This window comes from Salmo salar, chromosome 10 (assembly GCF_965601325.2).
Source record: "Salmo salar chromosome 10, fSalSal1, whole genome shotgun sequence".
In the NCBI taxonomy this organism is placed as follows: domain Eukaryota; kingdom Metazoa; phylum Chordata; class Actinopteri; order Salmoniformes; family Salmonidae; genus Salmo; species Salmo salar.
The window spans coordinates 26,919,587-26,938,058 of NC_138300.1; the positions used below are offsets into that span (position 1 = coordinate 26,919,587).

The following is an 18,472-nucleotide window of genomic DNA, read 5'->3' on the forward strand; positions in this document are numbered from 1 at the left end:
GGGTATAAAGAAGGTCAACTGGCTTTGGGTAATGTATGCGGTGCTAAAAATGTCCCATGTAGTTGCTGTGTCCCCTACCTGCCCTCTACCCTCCCAAAACATCACACACAATCTCCAAATCCCTCACTGAACTCTTGGATTGTTGTGTGTAGTATGACTCATTAATCCATAGCTCACAATCTACAGTAGAGCTGGAGTCAGTACAGTAGCACCACACTATTTTACTTATAAGTTCAGCATTAATGAGAAACAAAGAGAAGGGTTGGCATGGTGGACTGTGTTGGCACCTCTACCATGCCTCCTGTTCTCTCCGGATGGAGATTAAACACTTGGATGGTGCTCAGTGCCATGGAGCTTCCTGTGCAGAGGCATGTCCTCTTGTCTGTCTTTGAAGCTCTGCGATGTCATTTCCTCTCTGCTGATGACATCCACTGCTCTGCTCTACCCCGGCCCTCCAAGCACCGGCATCTGCGTCCCCCCTCCCCCCTCCTCCCTCCTCCCTCTTCCCCTTCTCCAGGCAGGGACTTTAATTAGGAAACTTTCCTCACTCTCTGCCTCTGTGACACACAGGAGTAAGCATCTGCTCGTGGCTCAGCTGGGCCCACATGTGCTGAGGTCATTGTTTGGTTTCGTCACATGACAATGCCTCTGAAGTTGCATTTTTCTGTAGTTTATGTCAGTGGCAGACGTTTTCACATCTGCATCTTCTGCATGTGTTTAGCCTAGAGCAAGAAGGACAATGTTTTCAGTCTCATTCATATCAATGAGCTGCTTGTGCTGAATGCACATAAGGTCTTCTGAATCCTGGTCTTATACATGTAAATGTTTTCAGTTTAGTAAAACCGAGTAGAAGACTGATTGCCACTAAAATAAGGCATGAGCTGAAATCAGATGGAGAGAGCTTTCATAGACCTTCTGGTTCAGCCAACCTGTTAGAAGCTCTGTTGACTCTGAATTACATTCCAGAGCTTAGTTTAATTAAGGGGAAAGGCGTCTGCCTCCACAAAGAAATACCAGTAAACCAGGACGGAATTCTGGGGGAAAAAATCCATGAATTCTCCATGCTGAAAAACACTGATAGAATAATCTAACATTCACCACAGAAACCATCAGCTGAAGAAATGCAATAGGCATGTTGGCACAAGGTATGGGACAGATGAGGAAGAAACAACAGCTTAAGGAATGCGAGAAAATGCATTCTATTTTCCCTGGGCTTCAAAATCAGCAGGCAATAAAGCTAGACTACAAGATTCTATTTGAGGGGAATTGAGATGCAATTGGCAATGTGGCTCACACTATCAGCAAAAAGCAACAGGAGTCCTTGAATGGGGAAGGGATAGGATGAGAGAGGCCATAAGTGGAGGGAGGGAGGGAGGCTTGTATTTAAGTAGGACACACAGATTGTGAGTTCAGACTATAGCACCAGGAAGAGTTGATGGGCGCTCTCTCTCTCTCTGCAGTAACTTGGGGACTTCAGCAAAGCATGCTTATCACAATGCCAAACCATCTGCTCCCTTGGAACGGGCTGTGCAAATTATGCCTTTTCCTCACTTCCCAAGGACAAAGTCCTGGAAATACTAAAGGTACATCAGATGTGACAGAAAGTATAGACGAGGGGTTCCCAAACTTTTTTGGCCTGCGACCCCATTTTGAGATCAAACATTTTTCGTGACTCCACCATGTAAACAAAGTGACGTAATCAACGGCCAATGTTTACTTTTTTTAATTGGGGTTATGACAGTCTATTACAAATCAGTCTGACAGTACTTTTGACAGTATTTCAATCTGAAGGAAGTATGGTTTGAAGTGACTGAAATGCATCAGAAAGGTAACGGGAAGTTCAGAAGACCATCAGGTAACACTTTTGTATGATCTTGATATTATTTTGCCCCCAGTCTGATTTAGTGCCTGGTCTTGTCCACTCTGTTCTAATAAGTCCTTCGTGGCTTGTGGGCATTGTAGGGAAACAGAAGACACATACGTGTTCCTTAGAGTCTAATCTTTCAGTGATGGGGTCATAATATTTTGTAGTTTAAACTGTTCAAAAAATAGAGCCATTTGTAGGAAGAAAACAGAAACCACTCTGTTTAATACATCTAGCGGCTACCGGCTATGAAGCAAGTACATTTTTTTAAATTTCATTTCAGTTTCTCTCGCAACCCCATTTTCAAATAAGGCGGCCCCACATGGGGTTGCGACCCCTCGTTTGGGAAACGCTGGTACAGACCTAAAGAAAAATGCCCTTATGTTTAAAATTCGATGGTTGGAAAACACAGGAGTCATTCTGAGATGGGTTTGTGTGCCTGTTAATCTTGACCTTGAGTGAGGAGGAGGCAGGTGCTGCTGTGTCCATAGTGAGTGTGTTCCAACGCCACGGTGAGACAGAGGGGTCTGTGGAGGCAGCCCAGCCCTCAGTCTAACAGCACATTTAGACATGCACAATTAAGGTATCAGTGGGACCTGTGGCACAGAGCATGTCATGCATGGCATCACCCAGCAGCTCTCCCAGGGGCTCCGGAGTCCCAGCACAGTGTGTGATCATGTTAACCAAGGATGACTTAGAGAAGTTACGCACTTGAAAAGCCTCCCTCCCTCCTTGAGCATTCTGCATCCACACACTTCATACTGCCCCATTTTAGATATCACATGGATTGTTGGTCAATAATCATGCAGCATTTTAAACTAACCTCACAGTACCTCTCTAATGTACCAGCCATTTCCCATGGCACACTTGCACGCATTCACGCACACATGTACACACACACACAGCGGGCGGAGGGAGCAGTGCTGGAGACGTAATGAGGGTGCAGAGCAGAGCGAGGGGAGGCCCGGCTCTGGCTCGTCTTCCAGGTCTGCTGGGTCATGGCTGCCTGTGTGGTGACAGCTGCTGTCCACGTGACTGGCGTCTTCAAAGGGCCTCTTTTCTTACCAGTTCAGTGAATTCATTGCTTCCCAAGTCTAATCGCTCCAGCTGTGACAGTCTGTGTATTGACCTGCAGCAAACAAGAGGGAAGAGCCTCAGATTCTGGCATAGAAACAAAGTCACCATTTAGAAAGGCCAATCACCAGCCAAACTCCCTCCCAAACAGGCCTCCTGCAAGTCTGCCATTGCAGAGAGGACGCCGTGCTAGCCAGATATCCCCACACATTCACATAATATTCACTACAAATATAAATAGCTAAAAACAAAACAATGCAGTTAGTTAATGATTAATATAACATGAAATGGCTTTCTCCATTGCACCATGCAACACCTCAAATTAAAGTCTTTCATCCATGCAGTGTACACAATGTCAGCCGGGGAGAGCAATGTCAGAATGATTTCATCTAAGATGTATTGCACGTCATTACTGGTTGTATTGGCTTGCGATTGCAGAGGATCTTTGTCTTGAGTGGTGAGCGTCCATTAGTAAAATCACTAAAGCGGATACTCTGCCATGTATGTTTTACGTCATGATATACAGCAGCTGGGCCATATAGTTCATTTCAATTATGATGTGAGAACAAACAGATCAGATCCCTCATGGCAGAGTATCTCCCCAACCTTGATTACATATCAAAATCCTATTTGTAATCTATACCCTTCCTCTAGGATACACTTTCCCTCCAATGACTCCACGATAACGTGATACACTCATTAACTGAATGAGGACATTACACTCATCTTCAAGGGGAAACATGTTTGAGTTGGTTTACGCAGATGAATAAACATCCCTTGCTGTGCCACATTAGAGGTGACAGAGGATGAGTGTACTTCATTTGACTCAATCTCTAGTGTGATGGATGAGGGTAGGGTTATTGTTATGGTGGGATAAAAGTTGTTTTCAAATCAGGACACCTGAGTGAGCCAGCATGCATGCACCAACCAATGTGAGCAGTGTGTCTGTCTCTCGGGCACGCAACGCAACACTCTCTACTATGATAAATCATAACATCACTGGCTGCGCTCCACTAGCTACACACACGCTCCAACATGGGGCCTTCTTCACATTTCATTTAGACATCAAATAACAAGACCATAGCACAGCGCCCCTCCTCTGACACATGCTACACATCGCACAGAGAGAGACTGATGGCATTTGCTTTAGAAGCTGCTATTTACCATGCTCTGACTCTGATCTGCCCATTAAGATTCCAACTCAGAATGTTACTCAGGCTATTTGGCCCCCAGCGTGTGCTGCAGGGGGAATGGTAAAACCAAAGCCTGCTGTGTGGACGAGTACCTTGGGCAGGGTTGGATTATTCATAGGGACTGAATAGGCATGCTGGCTGCTAAAACTGTCAGGGTTTCCATTAACAGACACTTTTCATGGCTACTTCAGTGGTTACTTCAGTAGCTCCTCCATAGGAGAGAGGGGACAGACGTGAGGTGGGTAGGCTGTGTGTAGGCTGGATGGAGTGGGATGAAGGCTATCATTTATTTAAAGTGCTGGGGGAAAACATTGAGACGTTGCAATAAAATACTGTATTAACATGTGGATAGATAACACTCAAACAGTTAAACATTGTAGTTCTCTCTACTTGTATGAATCAGTGATATTGGCTGCAAGTTATCCAGGCTGTATCACAACCGGCCGTGATTGGGAGTCCCATAGGGCGGCGCACAATTAGCCCAGCGTCGTCCGGGTTTGGCTGGTGTAGGCTGTCAATGTAAATAAGAATTTGTTCTTCACTGACTTGCCTGATTAAATAAAGGTTAAATATATATATATATATATATATATATATATATATATATATATATATATATATATATATATATATATATATTATTATCTATGTACTTTAGTGAAAAGTATGTTGGCAAAGAGTTTAGTTTCAGCCTGGGATGTCTTTTACTGTACCCTTTCCTTTCCATCCCATGATCAAACACGTCTCTGTAGCTAACTCTAGCTCCCCTGGTGAGGTGAGGAGAGGTCTCTGCGTGGTTAGTCACTCACTTTGGCATCGTTTTCAGGTGGTTCTCTCGCAGTTCCAGGATCCGTAACTTGGAAAGTCTGAAAGGTAGAGGATGTCAAAAACACAACAAGACAAACAAAACAAATTATAGGGAGGGTATATTCCTGGAAACTTTTGAAGTTTACCAGAAGATTACCAGAATTTTCATCTTTCAAGGATTTTATGTAATCTGTCACAAGACATCTAGTGGCCCTTTGGGTACTTCAGATTGTCACAGGTGTCTGTAATAATCTCTGGTACTGTGTGTGGCCTTATCACATGTAAAATACATGAAATAATTCAATAAGATTACAAAAATGGAATGACAAAGCTACAAAACATGATCCTAAATAAAAATGATAAACTCAGGGTTTCAGCATGAAATAACCTTTATGCAGTGCATTTGGAAAGTATACAGACCCCTTGATTTACAGCCTTATTCTAAAATGCATTAAATCGTTTTTTTCCCCCTCATCAATCTACATGCAATACCCCATAATGACAAAGCAAAAACATGTTCAATTTTTTTTGGTGCAAATGTATAAAGAATGTACTGAAATATTACATTTACATAAGTATTCAGACCCTTTACTCGGTACTTTGTTGATGCACCTATGTCAGCAATGACAGCCTTGAGTCTTCCTTGGTATGACGCTACAAGCTTGGCACACCTGTATTCTTCTCTGCGAATCCTCTCAAGCTCTGTCAGGTTGGATGGGGAGCATCGCTGCACAGCTATTTTCAGGTCTCTCCAGAGATCAGGTTCAAGTCCGGTCTCTGGCTGGGCCACTCAAGGACAGTGAGACTTGTTCCGAAGTACCCACAGCATGATGCTGCCACCACCATGCTTCACTGTAGGGATGGTGCCAGGTTTTCTCCAGATGTGACGCTTGGCATTCAGGCCAAAGAGTTCAATCTTGGTTTCATCAGAGTAGAGAATCTTGTTTCTCATGGTCTGAGAGCCCTTTAGGTGCCTTTTGGCAAACTCCAAGCAGGCTGTCATGTGCCTTTTTACTGAGGAGTGGCTTCTGCCTGGACACTACCATAAAGGTCTGATTGGTGAAGTGCTACAGAGATGGTTGTCCTTCTGGAAGTTTCTCCCATCTCCACAGAGGAACTCTGGAGCTCTGTCAGAGTGACCATCGGGTTCTTGGTCATCTCCCTAACCAAGGCCCTTCTCCCCCGATTTTTCAGTTTGGCCGGGTGGCCAGCTCTAGGAAGAGGTGGATCCAGACTTCTTCCATTTAAGAATGATGGAGGCCACTGAGTTCTTGGGGACCTTCAATGCTGCAGACATTCTTTGGTACCCTTTCCCAGATCTGTGCCTCGACACAATCTACGGACAATTCCTTCGACCTCATGGCTTGGTTTTTGCTCTGACAAACTGCCAACTGTGGGACCTTATATAGACAGGTGTATGCCTTTCCAAATCATGTCCAATCAATTGAATTTACCACAGGTAGACTCCATCAAGTTGTAAAAAGATCTCAAGGATGATAAATGGAAACAGGATGCACCTCTGCTCAATTTCGAGTCTCATAGCAAAGGGTCTGAATACTTATGTAAATAAGGTATTTCTGTTTTTTTTATTTTTTTATAAATTTGCAAACATTTCTAAAAAACTGTTTGCTTTGTCATTATTGGGCATTGAGTGCAGATTGACGAGGAAAAAAATAATTTTAATCAATTTTAGAATAAAGCTGTAACATAACAAAATGTGGAAAAAATAATGGGGTCTGAATACATTCCAAATGCACTGTACAAACTTGTATTTATTTTACTATGTCAATATGTATTTGTCAATGTTTTGGTGTCAAACTGGTGGTTGCTTTGAAAAATGTCAATAGTTGGAAGAGTTGCAGAGTTAATTGAAAATAATGCCATTGTTGACTAGATGCTTTTTTCATTAATTATTATATTTTCTCTTGAGCCTTATGCTCTATCTATTAGAAATTCATGGACAATATGGACATAATAAATGCATACTATATATGAATATATCTCATTTTTTTTACCGTTATCCAAGTAGAAATGACCAAATTTATGATAGATTGCCTTAGATTTTCTGTTAATTACCAAAATTACTGAAGATTACAGTAACTTTAGTAAATGAACCCTAGTATTAATAGATGTTAATGATATGCATAGGACTGTAAAGTACTGGATCAGAAAACATGACACCCCAACCTTAAATTCCATTACACTGAGCCCAAGTGCAATACCACTGCTGTTTTGATGAATTGTTACTTTTACTCAATTCATCACCAAACCAGATAGGAGATGCTGCTAAACCCATTGCTTTATTAATGCAAGCCCCAGGCAAGTGCTTTTTACCAGGCGTTGTTGTGTGCAGAGAATAAAGAACAGTCTGTTTACAATGTAAACCCACCTAGGCATATTTGTAACGGAGCGCAGAATAAAAGCTCCAATCCAAACCCTATACATACACAGAGGGCCCAAGGACCCACAGTCGCAGAGCAGTGTACTCCATAAGCTGAACTCACCTGCCAAAGTTGGCGGGGAGGTACTCCAGAAAAGCATCGTTTAAGAAGAGCTGTGTCAGGTTGAGGAGCTGGGTGAAGCCGTCTGGGAGCCTGCAGTGGAGAGATTGAAAATGAGAGAGTGGGAAGGGAAGAGAGAGAAAGAGAACGGTAGAAAGAAAGAGAGCAGGTTCCTGTTAGTTGGTGCCAGGGTACAGGATTTACAGAGGCTAAGGACCTCAGACACATTTAAAGTCAGGCTAAATGTTAGCCCGCCCCATTCCCATGACAGCTCCCCTGAACCAGCTCCTCTCAGCGCTGTCAGAGAAGCTAGCACACTGCAGCACTACAGAATGACACATACTCATACCTTGGTGCCCCAAGGTTCAATATTCGGCCCATGTCACGTCCTGACCAATATAAGTTGTTATTTTCTATGGTAGAGTGGTCAGGGCGTGACAGGGGGTGTTTTTGTGTTTGTTCTATGTTTTCTATTTCTATGTTATAGTTCTAGTTTGTCTATTTCTAGGTTGGGGTTTATTGGGTTGACCTTCAATTGGAGGCAGCTGGTCCTCGTTGCCTCTGATTGGAGGTCATATTTAGTAGGGGTGTTTCTGCATGTTGTTTGTGGGTTATTGTCTTTTGAGTAGTGTGTTGTACTCTCTGTGTCACGGTTTGTTGTCTTGTATTTTCTAGTATTTCAGTGTATTGCATTCAGTTTCACTTTTAATAAATATGTGGAACTACGAAAACTCTGCATCTTGGTCCGCTCCTTCGAACAGCCGTGACAGCCCACTACTGTTTACAACATATATAAATAACATTGGTAATGCTGTAAAAAATATATATAATTGTATGCAGATGAGTGTTGTACTCCATTGCTTCATCGGTTTGCCAAGCCTTTTCACATTTTAAGTCAGATTTTCAAGCACTGCAGAGGTCACTTTTTGATCTAAAGTTAGTGCTAAATGCAAACAAAATACATGTTTTTTTCTAGGTCCCAACAACCCATATTTAAATGAATTTGTAATGCCTAGTTTGAACGGTACAGAAATTGAGCGAGTTCCTTCCTACAAATATGATTGTATCTGGCTTGGTGACAAACTGTCATTTAAAAAATGTCACTGAGCTGGTAAAGAAGTTTACCTTTAATTTTTTTTTTTTTTACAGAAACAAAGCATGTCTGACTTTTGTTAATAGGAAGGAAATTGTCCAGGCCACTTGTATGTTTATTTTAGACTATGCGGACATTATCTATACGCATGCAGCAGCAGCTAAACTTAAACCACTAGATGCTGTTTTCCATTGTGCCCTTAGGTTTATTACTGGTGATGGTTGTTCAACTCACCATTGTGTTTTTGTATCAAAAAATGGGTTGGGCCTCTGTATGTAAGGAGAGAGCAGCATTTTCTTGTTTATCTACAAAGCACTCATGTAGAAACATCCTATGTATCTATCATCATTAATTAAATGTAGACTTATAAAATGGCCAAACCCAGTCTCAGGCTTGGATAACACCGGAGGCCCCTTCAGTCTCTACAGAGCTGATTTTTGTTTTTTTTGCACCATTTATGTGAGATCTCTGAAATGAGATGTTCTGGTCCCCATTGGTCAGTTCTGAGTACTAATCAGAGACCTTACGTTGATAAATGTGTCTGTTTTTTCTTAATATGTTTGAAACGTTGTATATTGTGTGTTTGATGTATTTATGCAGTGCTCATCTGTAGAAGAGACCCTAGTCTCAGTATAATAAAAAGCCAATCAGTAATACATCCTTACTCTAGTTTACGAGGACCCATTTGTTTGTCAACCTATGATTTCCCACCAACAAATGCAAAATGTATGGCGTAAATATTTTTCAGTGGCAGTGCAACTCCCTTATGGCTTTCCAATGTATTTAATAGCAGGAGTCACGTCATGTCAAGAACTAGCAGAGAGACCTGCATTACCCTCTGTAATGACAGAAAACGACTCAAATCAAATTTATGGTCACATACACATGGTTAGCAGATGTTAATGCGAGTGCAGCGAAATATGCCATATTTAACAAATGGCATATTTACACAATGCAGTATCAATTAAGATAATTAACAGGGCAGGACAGAAATGTCTTAGTTTAACATTGATGGAATTGTTTCTATTCTTCTATTCAAATAATTTCAATTCAGAAAAAAGCCTCAGATACACAAATAGAACAGTCTCCCATGTAGTTATTTGCCTCTTTATGTATCTGTTAGAGTTGCCCTGGGCGATTTTGGAAAATATTAAAAAGATTAACCCATAATTTCTACAGCCATTTTTACTGAAATATTCATGGCTGTTTCTTACTGAGGTAATCTGTTGTTGTTGCTTGGTACAAAGTGACAGACACAGCTGTTGGCGATGATAGTACAGCATTACCATCATCCCTATAGACTACAGCCATTCCACCACAATGATACACTTCTCTCTTCACTTACTTGGCAATGGGATTTACACTTGCCTCCACAACAGATAAGCATTTACAGCATTTAATGTTGTCTGGGAACTCTTGAATACCTAAAGATGGAACGGAATAGAAACATGTTTGTCATTCATAACCAATTAACACTCATGCCTCATCCTTTTGTACATCATGCAAACATTTAGAGTCACAGTATCAGTAGAGAGTAGAGATCTGGAATAGATCAGAGTAGAAACTAGCAGAGATTTCTATGGATCTCACTCACTTACCGTTTTTACTGATGTCTAACTCCCTCAGGTTTACAAGGCTGGCTATGGTGGTTGGCAGGTTTGACAGGTCATTGTCAGGCATGCTCAGCTTCCGGAGAGCCTGACAGTTAAATAGTTGCTTTAGAAAGAGAGAGGCAGAATAGAAGAAACACAAGTTATACTCTTAGCCTGCTGAGTTGAAAGAGTGTAGACTTGGTGAGACTTCATGCATTGAGTTTCAATGAGGCTGGTCTCTAGTGATGCGATGCTGTTAAATGAGTAACGTCTCTTTCAACATTCTAACGGGTTTCCCATTGATCACTGTAAGAGCAGCCACTCTCAGTTGAGTAACCTTGTGGGACAACATTAGTCCTCCACAGCTCTCTCCTCAGAGAGAGGGAGGGAGGGGGAGAGAGAGCGAGAGAGCGAGAGAGAGCGGAGAGAGAGAGAGAGAGAGAGAGAGAGAGAGAGAATGCATAGAGAGAAAGAGAGAGTGAGGTAATAGAGAGAGAAGGTGAAAGGGTGCTATACAGAGTTATAGTGCGCATGTGCATCGCAGCATGCCACTTGATGTTTGAGATAACAGGTTACAAATTACCATCACAGTGTATCATGAATAATGAATAGATCAACTTTTACATTCAAAGCCAGCCAATACAGTATCAGCAAGCGCCTTCTCCTATATTTGACTGCAGTCCATTCCTTTCCCCATGAAAAGGAGAGACTAGAAAGGGAGACGTTCTGAGTCTCTGCATCCCAAACGGCACCTTATTCCCTATTTGGCCCATAGGGCTCTGGTTAAAAGTAGTGCACTACAAAGGGAAGAGGGTGCCATTTGAGATGCAGTCAAGAAGACATTACAGTCCAGTGGGGACATTACTATAACATGCCCATTATGAGAGGCCATTACTCTTTAAGAGCAGTAAGAGCCATAGGGGGAGTAGCTACAACAATGAAGACTGGAGAGGAGAGCCAGCATTGTCCAGTCTTGCCCAGGGCATCACTCTGATACATGAGCCACACTTACATAAAGGACCACACACTCTGGCTCTATCAATGCCTGGACTTATGCAACCCTGTGAGGAGCCACACTGGCCCTGAACTCATGTCACAAAGACCCTAACCTAACGCAGCAGGTGTAAAAAAAACACCTGAGCAGGGTCCCCATATCCGGTTGTCATGAGAAAAAGAAGTTGAAGATACCGAAGTCGGTTTCTGCCAACTTAAAGCATCTAATTGGGAGTTTGTTGATGAACACACTGAAATTTCATGAAATGTGGTAATTCCACTGAACCACTCTGAAGGATATCACAGTTAATTTCACTGTAAACATTCAGCCAATACATTGTTGGATTTCATCAATGTTGTATTAAATGACTATGATGTATTCAGCCAGAGGTTTCAATTTAAAACAGACACTATTGTCAAGATTGTAATAGATCTCCGTTGAAAGTCTTAACGAAAGCTACATTCACAGATTGGATTGTTTTCTATTCAATGTGAAGGTCAGACAAGAGTCAGCAAGTCCATTTGTGTTTCACTCTCTGCTTCATAAGCAGCTCATTTACAGACAGGAAGGACATTGCGGCACTGTTTGGTCTGTGGGGGTCTGGTTGGCCTGGCAACTCATTTAGCCAATCAACACTGAGCGCCACATGAAGAGAGAGTGCATCGAGCTGAGATAATGTTTCCATCGATCATTACGTCATGCTTTAGTAATGTGGGGGAAATTCAAGGGAATGACTGGTCTAAACTATTTGGCTTTATAGAGCCTCTTTTCTACAGTTCACCCCTTTCATTTCCCAGCCCCAGCCTCAAACCCAACCCCAGCCCCAGCCTTGTCCCCAGCCTCGTCCCCACCCTCAGTCCCAGCCCCAGGCTCAGCCCTGTCCCCAGCCTCAGCCCCAGCAGAACCCACCTTGGGCAGCTCCTCGATCTGGTTGGCATCCAGGTAGAGCTCCTCCAGTGTGCGCTCGAAGCTGAATATCTCCTTGGGCACCTGCTGCAGGCTGCAGTGGGAGTAGTCCAGCACTGAGATGACCTCCTCCTCACCCCGGAAGCACCGGCACGGCACCAGGCGCCCAATGATCTTCCTCTTAGTCGTCATCTCCAGACACTGCACTGTTGAGGGGGAGAAGAGAGAAGAGGGAAAGAAAGGGAGAGAAGACTGTGTCAATGTAATGCATTTCAATGCCATATTAATGTGTGCTGACGCCAGGCTAGCGTGTCCTGAGTTATCGACAACATAAACTAGCCGAGCGTTCCTCTGACCCACTCCGCTTTAAATAATCTCCCCACTGCTTGGCCCTCGCCTCGCCATCCCCGTGATTAGGTCAGGACAGCATTGCAGAAGATTAAATGTAATTAGCCGCAGCCATGCTGAACCACGCTCGTCAACCAGGCTCTTAATTGTCTCCGACAAAGTTAAGTGCATTTAGCCAACCTGAGTCAAAGCCACTATTCACACTGTTACACAGCACAGCAATACCATCATACCAGTGCCACATCCTAATTATACTGAAGAAAAATATAAACTCAACATGTAAAGTGTTAGTCCCATGTTTCATGAGCTGAAATAAAAGATACCAGAAATGTTCCATACACATAAAAAGCTTATTTCTAAAAAAATTTGGAGCACAAATTTGTTTACATCCCTGTTAATTATAATTTCTCCTTTGCCAAGATAATCCATCCACCTGACAGGTGTGGCATATCAAGAAGCTGATTAAACAGCAGGATCATTACACAGGTGCACCTTGTGCTGGGGACAATAAAAGGCTACTCTAAAATGTGCAGATTTGTCACACAACACAATGCCACAGATGTCTCAGGTTTTGAGGGAGTATGCAATTGGCATGCTGACTGCAGCAATGTCCACTAGAGCTGTTGGCAGAGAATTTAATGTTACTTTCTCTACCATAAGCTGCCTCCAACGTTGTTTTAGAGATTTTGGCAGTAACCCCACTCGCTCAGGACCTCCACATTTGGGGCGGCAGAGCATTGGACTAGTAACCGAAAGGTTGCCGTCATTGAAAATAAGAATTTGTTCTTAACTGACTTGCCTAGTTAAATAAACATCCGGCTTCTTCAACTGCGGGATTGTCTGAGACCAGACAGCTGATGAAACTGAGGAGTGGCTCCCAAACGCCCCTGCCAGTCATGTGAAATCCATAGAATAGGGCCTAATGAATTTATTTCAATTGACTCCTTATATGAACTGTAACTCAGTAAAATCGTTGAAATTGCTGCATGTTGCATTTATATTTTTGTTCAGTATAGTTTACATCAACTACCAAGGAGAAGTATAGTCATTTCACACAAATAAAAATGTAATATTCTGCTCTGGACAACAACTCCTAAGCACTATTTCTTAGGGCAAAGGAGATTTACTGGGGAAAGTAAATGGTAGATATCAGGGCTCATAAAATGTACTATTAGCATACATTTTCCATCTGTCTTTTTTCACTATCACAAAACTGTACAAATGATGCCACTTATCAATATGTACAAAGTACATTAACAAGGTAGTAGAAGCTGAAATATCTCTGTAAGTGTAAGACCTCTAGTCCAAAGTGGTGTGCCTATCCACACTGTCTTTAATATATTGAATAATAGAAAGGAGACAAACATTGGACTAACAATAAAATGACACTGGTCTGGACGTGATTTATTTGTTGGTGCTCAGTCAGCAATAGAATAGTCTCTCTGCAAAGCCTCTCTGCATATCCCCACTGGTTAACTAACAGTGTAACATATTTATGTGAAGACAAGGAACATGTTTGTGTGAAGACAATTTGCACTAAATAATTAGCTGCTCCGCACTCAAAACTATAGAAGACAATTAGTTTGAATGTGTCCTATTTCCATGTAAGTATGTGGTAAGATCTGAGTTGTATCTGAGTTTATAGAGTCTGCAAGACCATATTCCTTTCTCTTAGGGATTGTATACACAGTTTTTCCCAATGGGCTCAGTAGTGGCGAGGGTCGAGTCATGCTTTCTCCGAAACATGACCCGCCAAGCTTCACTTCTTAACACCCGCTCGCTTAACCCGGAAGCCAGCTGCACCCATGTGTTGGAGGAAACACCATTCAACTGATGACCGAAGTCAGCTAACTGGGGTCGAACCCCAGGCTGTAGCCAAACCCCAGGCTGTAGCACCGCCGCAACACTGTGATGCAGTGCCTTAGACCGCTGCACCACTCAGGAGGCCATAACGAGATATTTTGAACAAAAGTCAATCATTCCCCCAATAAAATAAAAGTTCTAATAATAAAGCAGTGATATAAATGTGATTAGAAATGGGGTAGTTCGAGCCCTGAATGCTGATTGGCTGACAGCTGTGGTGTATTAGACCATATACAACGGGTATGACAAAACTAAAATTTTACTGCTCAAATTACGTTGGTAACCAGTTTATGATAGCAATAAGGCACCTCGGGGGTTGTAATATATTGTGTCGTGCCTAAGAACGGCCATATACCAAACCACCTCGTGCCTTATTACTTAAATCTACCCTTGTGATAATTAAAACGTTCTTCTATTATACTGAACCCATCGTTCAGCCTCTGCTGGGAAATCAATGCCAAATTAACAAGATACTTGTTTATCCTTTTAGTTTTTCCTGTTTTAGTCCTTGTAAATACCACATTAAACACCACTAAAAATACCAAGACATGAAGCTGTGATTGTCCCCTAACCTTGGGCTGCTCTATGCCACTACAACTAGTGTGTGAATTGCACCGTCCCTATACAAATCCATCGTTCACTGTAACGTCACTGTACGTTTTTTGTCTCTGTTTACTTTGAAAGATGCAGTCACATCAGTTCTGGCAGTTAAACAAGGTTATTCATCATGGGCTAAAACCATATGATGAGATTTGGATTCCTACAGACGCAGCAGTAGCAGCTCTGAGAGGCGTGCCGTTGGTTAGTGTACTGTGCTGTGTAGTGTGTACAGTATGTAGAGTTAGATGTAGAGATGTGGGGCCCAGCTAGCGTGGCTGCTGGCGGGGAGGACAGCTGTGCAGGTGGAGAGCAGGGGCAGCTGGGTACTGATCCACAGCCCCCACCAACCAGTAGTGACTCCACAGCGAACAGGCTGGGTCCCACCACTCATCTTTGTTTTTCACCCAAAAACACACACACAACAACAATGGCCATAGCTCAGGCAGAACAACCTTCTTTCCAGAAGCCACATTTTCCATGTATTGGTCTTTGTATCCTATTGTAAAGGAGACAAACAACCCTGTTTTAATCGGAGCACCTTGTAAAGAGCCTCTCTCCAATACTGTAGAGCAGAGCAGAGCAGGGAGATAAATTATATTTCAGCTTGGGAGACATAAAGCCGGTATGGAGCCGGGCTCTCTGGGGGCAGGAGTATATCACACAAGGTCACAGTGAAATCCCTCTATCAAATCCCCACTCCTACTTCCAGGAACACAGCAGCAGCTGCCAGTTCCCTCTCCTCTTCTCCTTAGTCCTCACACACACAGCAGCATCAGGGGTCACACCCACAGAGAGGTGTCAGCAGCCAATCAAAATGCAGGGAAGAGGCTGTCTGAGCAGCAAAAAAATACCCTTAGAAATATCCAGCAGCTTCGTGTGGGTTTCCTAATCAGATCCTTTGAGTGAGATCCCTGCTCTTATGACTGGTTGTATAGCATAGAGCCAGAGGGCCTCTCATAGAAGTATACTTCTGATTATATAGGGCCTCTTCACACAGATCAGACCTGCAGGACTCCAGTGCTAGGCTCAGCTGCCTGTGTGTGAGAATATTCCCAATGGGGCTAGAGAAAGAGAGAGAGAGAGAGAGAGAGGGAGAGAGAGAGAGAGAGAGAGAGAGAGAGAGAGAGAGAGAGAGAGAGAGAGAGAGAGAGAGAGAGAGAGAGAGAGAGAGAGAGAGAGAGAGAGAGAGAGAAGTGACAGAGAGTGGTGAAGGAGAAGACAGGCAGCAGAGAGAAAGAAGCAGCATCAGCCAGATAAGATAAGGTCTCCTTTATCTCCACAGTAGTAAAGAAAGCTGACTGACAAAGCCATAGCAAGATTTTACACACTTGATCCACAGCGCATGAAATGTATCTATTTGTTTTAGGCACCATTCATTGTAAGACTGTGGTTATCTTACATAGCAATCCTAAACAATTCAGAAATGTGATAACGAACTGATGCTAAGACTATGTTCTCTCTACAACCAACAATAAACAGTGTTCAAATTCCTGATCAAGATTAGCTGCATTACACAATCAATGAACCCTATAACCCACTGAATCTCATTTTTCTGTAAGATGAATTGCCTCTAGAACAGAAAGATTGCATAAAACTGAATGAGTTCATCAGAAATCTGACATTGTGGGAAATCTATGGACTCAATCAGGGCAGGGCTGGTTGTCAGGGCTGGCTCAAGGAAGCAGGAGAGGTAGAGTCAAGCGCAGGAGACAGTAAATTCTTAAACACACTTTTAATCCGTATGCACAAAAATAAAGAAAGTCCAAACACGGCAGGGCAGGGCGCCAAACAGATACCACGCTCCAAAACCCTTATTAGACGTCCAAAATAGGGACGCAGCCCATAAATACCTCTGCGATGATAAAACACTAACAACCACAGGCAGAGGGGAAAAAAACACACGTTCCTCAAGATTCCACAAACCTGACAAGGAACAATCACGCACAAACACAAACATATCTCGCTAGACTAAATAACCCCCCTACTAATAACTAAACCAAAACAGGTGCGTGCCTAACCTAGACCTAACCAACAGGAAGTGAAACAGAGGATCGATGGCAGCTAGTAGGCCGGCGACGACGACCGCCGAGCGCCGCCCGGGGTCGAGGAGGGGCGCCACCATCCGTCCGTGTCGTGACAATGGTCTCATTTAGGTTGGTCTCATTTACTCTAAGAGCAGGGTGAAGAGGTACCCCAATGCTCAATCAAGTCAAATTGAGTATTGGAGTATACAAAACAAAGGAACATACGCATATGCTATGCCTGTAATGCAAAATGTATCACTTGTTGAATTGTATGCAGTTTATTAAGCTTCTATTTGGAATATCCTTTTGTATACAGTACAATGACTATTATTCTATTCTCTCCAGTCTACCAAGTGTCAGAGAGAAAAGGAAACAGTAAAAGAAAAGCACTTTGGTATGTTGTGTTATCATCAGTGAGTTCTGCTCAGGGTGCTATGGAAACTACATGACGCAGGAGCAGATTCTGCAGAGGTGAGGAGCGAGGACACCGGCTCAGCTCCATCTCTATCTCTCTCTGTCAGCCATTCTATGGGAACAGCTCTTCTGATTAGATTTCATTCGCTGGACGAGTCATTCCAAATGTCTCCAACGTGAGCCCTCACTCTTGAGTATAAAATATATACTATTTTGTTGGCTTATCAAGAGCACTGCTGAGAATATGCACATGAATGGAGATGTTTCCTGTAAAATATGTTTATTTTTGGCTACAGATTTTAATAAACAGCCAGCTCGGTCTTATTTTTGTTTAAGGAAAGTTGTAATTTGTGTCTATATCAGTGACTGACAAAGTGAGTGAGCAAACCCTTCTCTCCCAGGAAATGTGGAACAGCAGAACACTGTACATACTCATTATAAATGCATGCGTACCCAACAGCTGAATTCCTCAGGGTCAGCTAGTAGCCAACTTTACAAATGCAGCTCCTCACAATAGCTCCAATCCGTTACCACGGTAACCATCTTTAAGGGGTCAATGTCTTTTATAGAGAATTGCATTTATTTATCTGACAGTTGATATTACACACGTTCAGGAACCAAGGAGAATAAGCATTGATTAAGATATCCAGAGAATGTTGTGTAATACCCTTGTTAAAACCAAGTACTGAGTTTATTTGTTATAATTAACTTGTATTAGAATTAAAAGGGGATCGAATTGCTCCTGAATTGTAATGTCGTTAATGCATTTCTTTTGAAGAAATATTTATATAATGTACAAGTGAATAGGTTAGTTTTGACCAATAACGTAGCTTGTTAAGCTGAGGCAGAGAAAGAAAAAGAGACGTTGAAAAAAGGATGGAGAGACGATGAAAAAAGGATGGGGAGACATTATCAGTGTTGGTGAAGAAAAACTATAAAAGAAGACGATAAAAGTATAACAAAACCCATATCTACCGAGTTTTGAAGGGAAATACTGATTTGATTTTATAAGAGAGTTATTATTATTTGTTAAGAAAGACTTAGTAGAGACTGAAGCTACCGTTTCATCGTGGAGGTATTTGACAGCCTCGAGGTTAGCCTAGCATCGTGCGAGACCTGGAGAGAATTGCTTGTGGAAGATAAATGAGTTAATGTTTCCATGGGATATCTGTTGCTGCTAAGGAGTACTGTCTGCATTG

General features: G+C 42.5%; 1 protein-coding gene across 10 annotated transcripts in view; it reads right to left on the reverse strand.

The window, feature by feature from the left end:
- The window catches only part of LOC106613881 (leucine-rich repeat-containing protein 7), a 175,880-nt gene that overhangs the window by 30,599 nt on the left and 126,809 nt on the right, over positions 1-18,472 (reverse strand). For all 10 annotated transcript variants that reach the window (XM_082956844.1, XM_082956851.1, XM_082956850.1 and 7 more), the window contains 6 exons: positions 12,028-12,230; positions 10,131-10,248; positions 9,878-9,956; positions 7,443-7,532; positions 4,941-4,997; positions 2,930-2,993 (listed from right to left, as the gene is read on the reverse strand). In XM_082956844.1, coding sequence (XP_082812970.1) covers positions 2,930-2,993; positions 4,941-4,997; positions 7,443-7,532; positions 9,878-9,956; positions 10,131-10,248; positions 12,028-12,216 — 597 coding nt within the window. In that variant the 5' untranslated portion in view covers positions 12,217-12,230. The remainder of the gene's footprint in view (positions 1-2,929; positions 2,994-4,940; positions 4,998-7,442; positions 7,533-9,877; positions 9,957-10,130; positions 10,249-12,027; positions 12,231-18,472) is intronic.